We start from the raw sequence: 13383 nt of genomic DNA, 5'->3' as shown, positions 1-13383 counted from the left end.
GTTCCGCATTTTATTTTCACTGTGATTTTGTTTTTACCATTTAATTTCGTTTTTACTGTTTACTGTTTTATTTTACGGATTGTTAATTTTACTGCTTTCAACATTTACATTTTTTTTTTCTGCACAAACAATCTTAAAAACCCCCCACTTCGTGTTAAGATCTAAAACTGAACCACACATAAATTGATCCTTGAGAGACGACCTAGGAGTCAAATCCTAGTTATACTGTACTGCATTAATATCTGCAATCAACTTTTGATGGGCCGCGACAAGCTTCATCAATAGCAATACTGGAAGCCAAAGTAATGTAGAATCTTCAACAAGGCCGAGAAGACAAGTGGTAAGACCTTCACGTTTTTCAGAATATGAAATGTATTCAAATGCTGGAGTGGATGAAGAAGGTGATATAATTCACCTAGCATTGATGGCTGGAAGTGAGCCTTTGAATGTCGATGATGCCTTATCACAACCACTCTGGAGGGAAGCAATGATGAAGGAGATTAAATCAATCGAGAAGAATAACACTTGGAAGCTGGTCAATTTGCCACCTAATAAGCAATGCATTGGAGTGAAGTGGGTGTTCAAGACCAAGCTGAATCCGGATGGTACTGTTTCAAAGCACAAAGCTAGACTAGTGGCAAGAGGTTTCTTGCAACAACAAGGAGTTGATTTCAAAGAGGTTTATGCGCCTGTTGCAAGGTTAGAGACTATACGTTTAGTAATTGCTATTGCTTGTGCTAAGAAATGGCCATTGTTTGCTCTTGATGTTAAGTTTGCATTTTTGCATGGTCCTTTAGAGGAGGAAGATTATGTCCAACAGCCTCCTGGGTTCAACAACAAGGAGAAGGAGCATTAAGTGTACAAGCTACACAAGGCACTTTACGGACTAAGACAAGCTCCCAAGGCTTGGAACAAAAGAATTGATGCTTTCTTCAGTGGAAATGGGTTCGAGAGGTGTATTGTAGAGCACAACTTATATGTGAAGAAGATCGATAGCAATGATCTGTTGATTATTTGTCTCTACGTTGATGATCTATTGGTGACCGGCTCGAGTTTGAATGTAATTGAAGAGTTCAAGTATATGATGAAGGCTGAGTTCGAAATGACAGATCTTGGAAGACTTAGCTATTTTCTGGGAATGGAGTTCTCACACACTGCTGCAGGCTTGGTGATGCACTAGAAGAAATACATAAAGGATTTGTTGGAGCGATTCAAGATGACACAATGTAATGTTACCAGGAATCCACTTGAGGTCAATATGAAGCCGCGATTTGATGTAGATGAAGAAAGTGTGGATGAAACGACTTATAAGCAGCTCATTGGTTCTTTGCGATTCCTATGTAATAGCAGACCAGAGCTGATGTATGGGGTTGGCCTGTTGAGTCAATTCATGAGCAGTCCACAGAAAAGTCATTTGATTGCGGCTAAACGTGTTCTAAGGTATGTTAAAGGAACAACTAATTATTGTATTTTGTTTCTGTATGGCATGCAAAAGGATGAGTTGAAACTAGTTGGATACACTAATTCCGATTTCGGTGGAGATCAAGTAGAAAGGAAAAGCACATCAGGGAATATTTTCTTTCTAAATACAACACCTATATCATGGAGTTCTAAGAAACAAACCATTGTTGCTCTATCAAGTTGTGAAGCGGAATATGTGGCTGGTTATCATGCTGTGTGCCAGGGTGTTTGGTTCAATGAAGTTTTGAAGGATTTAAAGGTGCAGATCGAGAAACCATTTGTGCTGTAGATGGACAACACGTCTGCCATAAATTTAGCAAAGAATCCGGTAAGCTACGGAAGAAGCAAACACATTTATGTAAAATATCATTTCTTACGTGATATGGTAAATAAAGACAAAGTTGAGCTGAAGCATTGTAAAACAGAATCACAGTTAGCTGACCTATTCACTAAAGCACTCAAACATGATAGATTTGAGTATCTCAGAACAAGTATAGGAGTATTAGCACTAAGCAACTTGAATTAAGGAGGTGTATTGGATATATGTATAATTCAAGTTGTTAGTTTAGTTAGTTACTTTCTTTTATTCAAACTACATATACTGTGTATATATCAGTGTTTCATATCAGTAAATAATACAGCGTATTACTTTCTCTCTGTCAAATATTTCTATTCTTTCTCTGCCTCATTTTCACCTCTTCTGCATAGGCTTGCTTTTAGCCTTCTATCAGTCTGCAATTAAAATATCGTTTAAGTAAACTAATGTCATCACATACCTTGCAATAAAATAAAATTTAACTAGTTCACTTATCCATCTTCTCCATTACAAGTTCATACATAGTCTTAATTGAAGAAAAAGACCGTTATCCTACTACACTTGATCATAAAAAGAGGACTTAAATAGCATGGTGAAAAACTTCCTTCGTTAATTTGTAGAAGTTGTTGTATGATGATCCTCCAACATCAGTAGCTCTCACTGCTTTCTTCTTCCATTCTAAGGATTTCCGTCTCATTTGCATTCCTTTTTCTCCTTTCATCATTTCTGTCACAAGCTTGGTTATCTCTTCTCTCTTCACATCGTGATTAACATCCATTCCTATTCCCCAATTTGCGCTCACGTACCTAGAATTTGTTTGTTGCTCAGCAAAGAAAGGCCAACAGATCATAGGCACACCAGCAGAAATGCTTTCAAGGGTAGAATTCCATCCAGAATGGGTTAGAAAAACCCCAACAGATGGATGAGAAAGCACTTCCTCTTGCATGCACCAACTTGTTATATATCCCCTATCCTTGATCTCATCAAAGAATTCTTGTGGCAAAGCTGCAGATTCATCCAGTACTACATCTGCTCTTTTGATCCATAAGAAAGGTAGGTTGCTATTTGCTAATCCCCAAGCAAATTCTTTCAAGTGATGATTGGTCATTACTGTAATACTTCCATAATTAACATATACCACTGAGTTGGGTTCCCATTGGTCTAACCAAGTTAAGCAGTTTGAGTCATTCTTCCATAAGCTTGATCCACCTGACATGAAACCCTTGTCTTTCTCAGGAAAATGCCTACCAAGCAAGTCAAGTGGACCAATGGTATATATGTTTGGGTTCTTTGCCCTAAGGGCATCGAGGGCTTCTCCATCTAAGTCTTCGAATGTGTTTATAATGATTGAAGAAGATCTCCAGCAATTTTTTGCCTCAGAACCCAAGAAATCAAACATAATATCATCCAAAGTTGTGACTCGAATAAAAGATGGAATGTCCTTCAGTCTAATGTTTTTCATTCCAGAGATCCAATCTAAACTTTGATTCAAGCTCCCATCAATCTCAAAATTTTCATCTGCATATTTCACAAAAAGAAATTATACTGTATGTATGACGTACTAACATTGTTAACTATTTTGAATATATGTGACCTTGAATTCTAAATATGTAAAATGATTAAATATACTGTATAAATGATAAGGACATATAAAATATGTAGTAAAATCTTTATGATATATATATATATATATATATATATATATATATATATATATATATATATATATATATATATATATATTTAATCTTTTAGTTTATTTTATTTGATAATGCACGGTAAGTGAAGTAGATATTTTGAATAAAATATTTTATGGAAACAAGTGTACAGCCGGAAGATTCTGTGTTTGTTTTTATTGCCTCGACACTCATTTATTTATTTGAATATATATATTGTTTTTCAATTTATTTGGTAGATACTTTGAGTTAAATAATGGTTAGAAACAGTTGTAGAGCTGGAAGAATTGGACTTTGAACTTTCAATCATACAACAGCTCCACTAAAAAAATATTAAATTGCAAAATCATTCATGCCTAACATATGTAAAAATAATGAAAAGGAATATACGAACTTATAGAATATGCACTGCCTATTCAAATTATAGAAAAAATGTTTTTATTTCTCTACAGTTCGTTTTATAGTGTGCGCGATGCATGAGATATTTCGTATTATACTTTTCTTATTCTATTTTTCTTATTATACTTTTTTTGTATTGCTTTTATGCCGGCCTAATTGAAATGCATGATGTAACGACAATTAGACTTCAAGAAGTTAGGATTTTTCTCTAATTGTAGATCACGGGCGGAAATAACATGGAGATTATTAGAAATTTTATAATAATATAATTAGATAGGTTTTTTTATTCTTTCTTTGCTTCATTCACTCTTTGTTTTTTTTTCATTATAATTATGTAAATATTTTGTATATTTGTAAACTTTTTCGTTGCTGTTAAAAAAATAAATTTAGCATTTGTTTTTTATCCTAAACTTATAATATTAATTGAAGTTATAAAATAAAAATATCTTTAAGAAAATAGACATACAAAAAATTGATATTTAAATTAAACTTATGAGCTCTTTGAATATCTTGAAAAGAAGGTAATCAACAAAGCTACTTCAATCTGTACTTCTAGTTCCGTACGTCTCTCCTAACGAATCAACCTATAATATATGAGTAATTAAGTGCATATGGATTATGATTGATCAAAAAGTGAAATCCATTATTCATAGTGAGTATTCATTTAATTATTCAGTAAATTTTTAGTTTTTAAATCTATCAAGTCATACTTTTGTTAAATTAAATCAACAAAACTTTATAATTAGGATTCAATTTTGTTTATTTGTTAAATTCAATCTATTGTATTGTTTTGGGATTGAAGATAAATAGTCAGAAGGAAATATGTTTGTTTCGGTAGGTTTTTGCAGGAAAAGATGTGATAAGGTGACATTTATCTTTTCTTTATTTTGTATATATCACCCTTTCTATATGTGTTGGGCAACCAATTGCTTTGTTTATAATTGTTCAGAAAAAAAAAACAGAATATAATAAATATATAATTCAGATGTGAAATAGCTTTACAATGCTTGATAATAAAAAATAAAGGATTAAAACATGAATTTTATTTGTTTTAATTAAATTTTAAATCTTTTCTACATTTAGATATTTTTAACTTAAAAGGAAATTGTTGTGTGTCCAAATGTCCAAAATTTGTATATTTTTTCAATTTAGTTCCTCCCATTTGATTGTTCTATAATTTGACCTATCTTTTCTCATAATTTCTGACACTTCTTTACATGAGAAATAAAGAAACAACTTAATTAAGTTGTAAACTTTTTATGAATTTAAAATTTTCTAATTGATTCTTATTAAAAAATTATTCTGTTGAATGTCTAAAACTTTTAGTTTTTTCAAGTGAATTTTATGTTGATTTTGTTATTAAGTATTAAGTATTTTTAATGAGAGATGTGATCTTCAATCCAAAATCTGAACTAAGATATCAGACAATTTTACTTATATTGTTTGAAATTGTACAATTTAAATATAATATTTTTAATTTTTACTTTAATCCAAAATCTGAACTAAGATAGTAGAAAATTATAAGTATAAATAATAAGATAAAAAAAAGGTTATAATGAACTTGTAGATTTGTAAGTTCATTAAATATGAAGTTATTATCCAGGGTTCCTTAATCCAAAAGACATTTAGATTACTGAGTTTAGAAGATTTTTGAATTGCAGAATCTAAAAGGAATTCATAATACTAATTAATACTTTACAGAGCATAAAAACAAAAAACGTACCTTTGAATGGAACGATGCCTCTGTCAACCAGATCATCATATTGCAAATATCCCACAAAACCGCATGCTGAGGCTGTCCAAAGTTGAACTTCTGGTATGCCCAGATCCTTTGCAACCGTTGCAGCAAAGCCCATAACCCCATCAGCAACTATGCAAGTGATTGAAGGCACATCACCAGAAGAGTTAAGCTTCAACACCAACTCTTTGAAAGGGCTATAACAGTTTTTTCTGGTTGAATCACAGAGCAATGGAATGTCCTGAGTTGCATCCTTATCAGAAGGAGGCAATCCATCTGGTATGGTCTCAAATACGAAATCTTGGAGGCCCTTAACAAAGTCTGCTCCATGGGATCTCACAAAACGATTGTGGTTGAACTCAGTGTTCACAAAGGTTACGTGGAAACCCTTGCAATGAAGGAGTTTCGCGAATTTCATGAGGGGATTTACATGGCCCTGCGCTGGGTACGGTACGCATACGATGTGAGGCTTTGAGCTATGAAAGGACTCCATTTTTGTTGAGTGTGAGGTATAGAAAACTGTGGTTAGGCAGTGAAGTCTTGTTTAGCTTTCATCATTCACTCTTATATAAAGAAAATTGTTAAACCATAATTATGTTTAATTAAAACAAAAATGGTTAGCATCAAACTTGATTAGGTGTTAATCTTTTTAAAATAAATGACGCGACACATGGCCGAGCACATTCACCATTTAAATAAGGTGATTTATTTGCCTCTTTCGTGGCTAATCTGTAGCCCTGAGAATAAATAATGACTCTGTAATTATGTTTTGCGGTATTGAACAAAAACAATTAGAAAATAATAACGTATGTTTTTTGCTTGAAGGAAAATTAGTTAAAGTTTTTTTTTCAAATTATCTAAATTCCTTTATTCTAATTTATTATCTAAAATGCTTCATATATCATTATTAATTAACTAACCTGATACGTAGATTGGCATATGATTATTTTGTTTAATGACAATATGATTCTTAATATACATCTAAGTAAATAAAACACGCTCTTAACTTATATTTTTTACATTTATAATTTGTTATTAAATTTAAAGTTTTACATTTATTGTCTAAGGATTAGTTTAATAATAAATTGTCATCTCTATTATATGATCATTCGTTTAACCTACGATCAAACTGTCCACATAGTCAAATGTCAACGAGTCCACCCAATGATCAAGCGGTTATACCATGCAAACTCAACCATCACATTTAAATAATAATCAAACTTAATTTAGTTTACAATAAAACACGATTAATTTAACACCTCAAATTTAAGAATTCACAGGTTTACAAAATCTCGTAAAAAATTTCAAAACATTATCATTCCGCATAAACATGTTTTCAAAAATCTAAATATTTAAACGTGCATAAAACAGAATAGTTCCAAAACATTTGTTCAATGAAAATAACAAAGGAAATAAAATGACTTCACTTACATTGTCTCAAAGTTCAAAAGTAATTTACTCATGTATAGCATCACACATTATATGATCATTGCATTCACATGCACACACACAAAAATGTATGGGGTAAGCTACTGATAAAACAATCATAATAAAAAGATACATACATTATATCAAGTATAATCAAACACACAATAAGATACATACCTTTTGATTATATCAACCATAATCAAACACACAACAAGATACATACCTTCTGATTATATCAAGCATAATCAAACAACTCATACATAGTAGTAATAACAATATAATTCTTAATCCTCTAACATAAACAATTCAATCATAATGAATTACTTGATCTTCGATCCCCGATCCTCAAACTTCCATCATTGATCCTTGATTTCTAATCCTTGATGTCATCACTAACATCTCACACATAGAACTTTGGTCTATCATCTCATTAGCACCTATGTTAACTACTACTATAACCATTATGGTAACATCACTATCAACATAGCATAACTTAGAGTGTGTCAAATACCATGACCATCATCATATATACACAACCATCATGATTATCCCAATCCTGAAATACACCATGAGCATCACCGAACCATTAACTCCATCATTCACTAGTACAGTTCAGGGAAACGACAACGGTTATTTTTGTCCATAGACAACGATTCTGGAACTGAGACATATATAGGCGAGGCAAAAAGTCTATCCTTTTTTACCTCGGTTGTGAACCGAGACAAAAAAGATAGAATTTTGCCTCAGTTCAAAACTAACGGAGGCAAAAGGGGTATGATTGCCTCGGTTCAAAAATAACCTAAGCAGTAAAATTTTGCCCCCTTTTTTATTTAAGTACTTTTCGTCTCAGTTCTCTTTTAAACTGAGCCAGTATCTTGAAAATTTCAATAAAAAAAAGACTAACCAATAAAATAAATTTAATACTCAAATAACAAATCAAACTATTTATTAAGCATTGAGCATATGCTAAATAAAATAAAAAATCACATACAATTATCAGAAAAATAATATACAAAAATAAATAAAGATAACAAACAATTCTTATATAGAATACTTCTACTTTCTACATCCTTGTCACTTAAGAATACTTCTACTTTCTACATCCTCTGCCACTTGTCCACCTCTAACACACGTCCTCTTCCAAACAATTTTCTCACACACGTGGCATGTCAAACGGTGTGAAATAGAAATTCTTCCTACTTGATTTGTTGTCTCCGAAACCTTCACATAATATCATTTTTATAATTAGAATAAATTGTTCACAAGAGGACGAGCAGAATACATTGTCCACTTTTATGATAAAATTCATTACTTCAATTTTTAATAATTAAAATTTAAATATAAAAACAGAAATTACCATTTACATTAGAATGAGCAGAGGAAAGTAAAGAAAGTGATTTTTTCCTTATAAGTGTGTATATGTTAATGACAAGAACTTACCGAGCCCAATATGTCATCAAGACTCAAGAGGCTTAGATTTTGTGAGGATTGCTCCTGTGGATCCGTATTAGCATGGCTCTATGTTAACACTTAATTTCGTCCGTGTACGTAAATATTTAAAAAAATAATAAAAAATAAGAGAATAATAATTAATGGTGGGTAAAGAGGGATAAAATAATAATTTTAATATTAAACATAATATTTTTTTTGAAATGTTAGTCTAATATGATAATAATTTTAATTAATATTAGGTTAATAATTATAAACAATAATTAAAATAGTATATTAATATAATTTGTTATGTGAGTTTTTTAAAGAGAAAAATATAATTTTCTGACAATAATGACAATCAATGTTTTAAATATTATTTAATTTGTTTTTCTGGCAACCAAGACCTTTTCTTTCCCTATTTTGTTTTATTGTCAATTAATTCACAATTAAGACAAAATTTCCATAATATTACAATGTGTGTATATAAATACGCATTCTGCTATAGAAAAAGGGGGACGAAAAAAAAAAGAGACAAAAGTATGTAGAAATAATAGAAAGAGAGTATAAAAAAAAAATAGGTTCTCACCCATAAGGGTTCTGTCAACGACAATCATCAAAGAAGAAAGAAAGACGAGAGTACTGAAAGCTAAAAAGGTATATATGTCACCTCTACACCATTCTTGTTCTCTTTTTATTGTACTCTGAAGTTTTTTTTAAAGGTATTTTTTTTCCTACACACAAGTAATGTTTTTTTTTAAATCATAATGTTTTTATAAGAATGTGTCGGCCTATGGCCGGTTTATTTCTTTTTCCCACCATTCTTAAATAAAAAATACAAAATCTTCCAAACCAAAAAAAGATGTTGTTAAACCAAATCCTTTTTTGGATTCACTTTTCAAAAATCTAAATCAATCAATAATAATTTTTAAACAAACTCACAAACCTTTTTCTAGATAAAAAACTACGTGATCCCTGATTGTCCATTATAAATGGATGTACGTAGGACCAAGGTCAATTCTTGTCGGGTTCATAAAACAAAAAATATTTTTTTTGTTTCTTAATAGCTTTATTTATTTATTTAGGGAAATTTAAACATTTTGAAAAATCACGTCAACTTTATACATTTATTTAAAGGTATTGCCTTTGGGCAGGCGCGATAGGGTGCTAATACCTTCCTTACGCGTAATCGATTCCTGAACCTGAAAATCTCTTTTCATAGACCATGTCTTATTTTATGGTTTTCCATAGTTTTTCCATAATAAATTATGGTGGCGACTCCCAAAACCTTTTTCTCAAACCCGTTTGTTTTCTGCTCGCTGTCGCGTCGCGATCCCGGTTACGACAGATGGCGACTCCACTAGGGACGCTAGAGAATTAGGCCTTGTTGATTAAATGTTCAAAATTGATGTGATTTTATTTTTAGTTTTGTTTTTTGTTTTATTTTATTTTATTGCATTTTATTTTATTCTATTTTATTTATTTTCCCTTTATTTATTATATATGTTTGTCTTTATTTATTTTGGTAATTTATTTATACTCGTTTTTTTATTATTATTATTACTTTGCATATCATGAGTGGGACCCTATACCCAGGTTTGAGTGTAACATAGAATTAGAGGGGTTGTGTAGCGGTGTCACGTTTGGACTATTTCCTGTTTGGCTATCGTGAGAACCCCAGTCAGTGTCTGTTCTCTTTACATGCAATTTCACACCTAGTTGCGTTTCAACTGTTGTGGAAAAGCTGTGAAAAGGACCATAGCTCATGTTGGACCTACCTTAAAAACATAAAACATGTTGTCTTTTAATCATTATTTTGGCATAGACATCTTCATGCATCATATGCATTAGCAACATTTTTATCATTTTCCTTCATTTTCTTTATACATAACAATAAATGTGTCTTATTTTTATTTAAATGAAAAAAACAAGAACAAAATTGTCATGCTTTAATGCATAAATAAATAAGGAAAAATAAACACTTTTTAATCAATTGAATTAATTCACCTTCTTTTGAAGCATGTATGACATGAAATCGCGAAAATAGAAAAATTCAGTTTATAAGGGGCACTATGTCAAAGTGATCACAAGCAATCTTTTTAGCAAAAAAAATAAAAAAATTGAAAATGAATATAAACAAATCAGGGGCAACTTATCTAAGTTAAGATTTCAAAAATAAGGCGATCATAATTTAATGTGTAGACATGTTTCTTCATCAAAAAAAATAAGTATCATTCTTTGTAACCTATTTTGAGTCTTAAAAATTAAAAAAAAAACGTGTTTGAACAAGTCAGGTTGACATCATGTTATTTAAGAAATAATTCATCAATAATATTTAGAAAGATTTGTTTTTGAAAAAAGAAATCAAAATTTCAAAACACAAAGAGGTAAAAATGAAAATGACAAACTTAATTTTCATTTCACTGTAACAAGAATTTTTTTTAAGCTCATTGGGCCCAGTTGATAGTTTTCTTCAAATTCAATTTCTTGAAAAAAAACGAATGTGATAAGAGGAAAATATAAAAAAAATATTTCTCAAAAAGTTTTATCATTTTCGTTTCGCAAAAAAAAACATAGAAAGGGAAATCGTTATATTTTGAGTAATTTATTATCATACGTTTTTGCGACCAAATATTTTAAATAACCAATAGCATTTTCTGTTGAGACATGTGTGTGTATTGCTTGAAAACACTCATCCTCCAGCCTTCCCCAAAAGAAAAAGAGTTTGGCTCTAACAAACACTATTACTACCCACAAACTATAGCATATTGGTCTTGCCAAAGTTATTCTCGCTTATACTATTTGGGAACTCCCTAACTAACCAAAAGCATGCAAAAGAAAATCAAACCAATTGGGGCAATTCTTTTTCGATAAATCCTTTCCATACCCATTCCCTATCATGAAAAAACCCATGCCTAAAAACTAGGGCAGCTTTGACATTCATGGATACATATCTCCATACTTATTTTACCAAACACCAACATCCTTTTGGTGTGTTGTATCTCATATTCACATATTACACGCCAACGTGGCTATCTAGTGTCCTTTAAATCCTTACCACTTTCAACTTTTCTGTGCTTTCCGTTTATTTTTAGCATGCATCATTTATGCATTTTCGCATAATTCGTTTTCATCTAATCCAAGTTAATAAAAACAATATAAAGTTTAAGAAAAAAACAACGGCAAAACTTCCACGACATCCTTATAAGACTCGAGCAAACTGCAAAGCTATGGAAGATTGAGAAGAGGAACATGAAACTATAAAGGCCGATATTAGTAAGTTAAAGGATCAAGTCAGTCAAATTTTAGAAGCGTTGAAAGCCATGAAAACCGCAGGAGAGACTTCGTTTGCAAAGGTTGATGATAATGCTCACACTCGAGTACATGACGCTGTGGGCACACAATTCACATTTCCAATGTATGGTTTACAACCAGGTTACACACCGTCTATTGGAGATCATTCAGAGGCAGAGCATACTTCTTTGGCTTTTCCCGTAACTAGCAATGTACTTCCCATTAGTACCCAGGGGCCTATCCACACAATTGAGGCAAAACTAAATGAAACCTCCAAGCTTCCCCACACAATTGTCGCATAAGATGCTACTTTGCATGCGAACGTAGAAGAAGCGAAGGATAAACTTGAAGTTCTAGAAGGTAGACTGAGAGCCATAGAAGGATTTGAAAGTTACGGGTTTAGTGACGTGGCAAGGTTGAGTTTGGCTTTAGGAGTGACCATTCCACACAAGTTTAAGGTGCCAGAATTTGAGAAATACAAGGGAAACACATGCCCTAAGAACCATTTGACCATGTCTTGTCGAAAAATGGCTGCCTACGCATACGACGATAAACTACTTATTCATTTCTTTCAAGATAGTTTGGCTGAAGCAGCGTTGAGTTGGTATACACATATGGAATCCTCTCATATCTATTCTTGGACAGATTTGGCAGATGCCTTTGTAAGACAGTACAAATACAACATGCATGTCGCGCTAGACATGTTACAATTGCACCATATGGCAAAGAAAGATGATGAGTCTTTTAAAGAATACGTGCAACGATGGAGAGAATTGGCAGCGCAGGTTGAGCCACCTCTATACGACAAAGAGATGGTTGCAATGTTTGTGAGTACACTACAACCACCTTTTTATGAGCATATGATTGGAAATATGACTTCCAATTTCGCTGATATTATCATCATAGGCGAAAGAATCGAGATTGGGTTGAAGAATGGGAAAATTACATCTCAAGCCACCACTCCAAAAAAATCCATTTTTAATCCGGAAAAAGAGAAAGAAGGGGGAGTACATGCAACGTCAACAATACCCATATGGGAAGGTCATGTGCCCACTCATATTTATCAACCAAGTTTGAGTTACCCTCCTTATGTGAACAATACAGTGTCTGGTCCCCAAACAATATCTCAACCACCAGGATATTATCAACCACAACAGGCTAATGCAGGGGCACTGGAGCCGGTTTAGGTCCAGATCAGAATGTTGGTCAAAGTGCTAATGCCAGGAGGAACCAATTGAAAATTTTCACTCCCATTCCTATGACGTATACAAATTTGTTACCTCATCTCCTTAAGAAGAGTTTGGCCGCTATTCGTCCAATGAAACCCTTACATCCTCCATACCCTAAAAGTTTTGATGCAAGTGCGAGATGCGATTTTCACGGGGGAGCCATTGGCCATTCGACCGAAGGATGCGCCTCTCTTAAATTCACAATACAATCTCTAATTGATGCAGGATGGCTGAAGTTCCAAGAAGACAAACCTAGTGTTGAAGTCAATCCCCTTGCCGAGCACGAAAATACCTCAACAAATTCCATCGAGGTTGGACGACACAGGCTAGTGCAGGATGTTAGTAAAATTTGTAGTTCTAAAAAGGTCATTTTTGAAACGCTGATAAGATTGGGTTTGTTAAGGGGTGGAGATG

At 32.4% G+C, this 13383-nt stretch overlaps 4 protein-coding genes across 4 annotated transcripts; 3 read left to right on the top strand and 1 right to left on the bottom strand.

The window, feature by feature from the left end:
• The first annotated feature begins 56 nt into the window (after positions 1 to 56).
• On the top strand, positions 57 to 3277 carry LOC128197413 (uncharacterized mitochondrial protein AtMg00820-like). The gene is made up of 2 exons (XM_052879267.1): positions 57 to 699; positions 798 to 3277. The coding sequence occupies exons 1-2, from the start codon at positions 371 to 373 to the stop codon at positions 922 to 924; spliced, it is 456 nt and encodes a 151-aa protein (XP_052735227.1). The 5' UTR covers positions 57 to 370; the 3' UTR covers positions 925 to 3277.
• LOC128197392 (secreted RxLR effector protein 161-like) lies at positions 1217 to 1750 on the top strand. The gene has a single exon (XM_052879099.1). The coding sequence runs from the start codon at positions 1217 to 1219 to the stop codon at positions 1748 to 1750; it is 534 nt and encodes a 177-aa protein (XP_052735059.1).
• Positions 2211 to 6163, bottom strand: LOC108319993 (linamarin synthase 1). The gene is made up of 2 exons (XM_017551330.2): positions 5576 to 6163; positions 2211 to 3295 (listed from the first exon to the last, which is right to left on the bottom strand). Exons 1-2 carry the CDS (start codon positions 6081 to 6083, stop codon positions 2358 to 2360), a joined length of 1446 nt encoding a protein of 481 aa, XP_017406819.1. The 5' UTR covers positions 6084 to 6163; the 3' UTR covers positions 2211 to 2357.
• Positions 6164 to 11769: 5606 nt separating this feature from the next.
• Positions 11770 to 12927, top strand: LOC108319988 (uncharacterized). The gene is made up of 2 exons (XM_017551327.1): positions 11770 to 11965; positions 12068 to 12927. The coding sequence occupies exons 1-2, from the start codon at positions 11770 to 11772 to the stop codon at positions 12925 to 12927; spliced, it is 1056 nt and encodes a 351-aa protein (XP_017406816.1).
• The last annotated feature ends 456 nt before the right edge of the window (positions 12928 to 13383 follow it).

The sequence above is a fragment of the Vigna angularis genome, chromosome 6 (genome assembly GCF_016808095.1).
Source record: "Vigna angularis cultivar LongXiaoDou No.4 chromosome 6, ASM1680809v1, whole genome shotgun sequence".
In the NCBI taxonomy this organism is placed as follows: Eukaryota; Viridiplantae; Streptophyta; class Magnoliopsida; order Fabales; family Fabaceae; genus Vigna; species Vigna angularis.
Note: the sequence above shows the minus strand (reverse complement) of the source record. Positions and strands in the feature narration are given on the sequence as shown.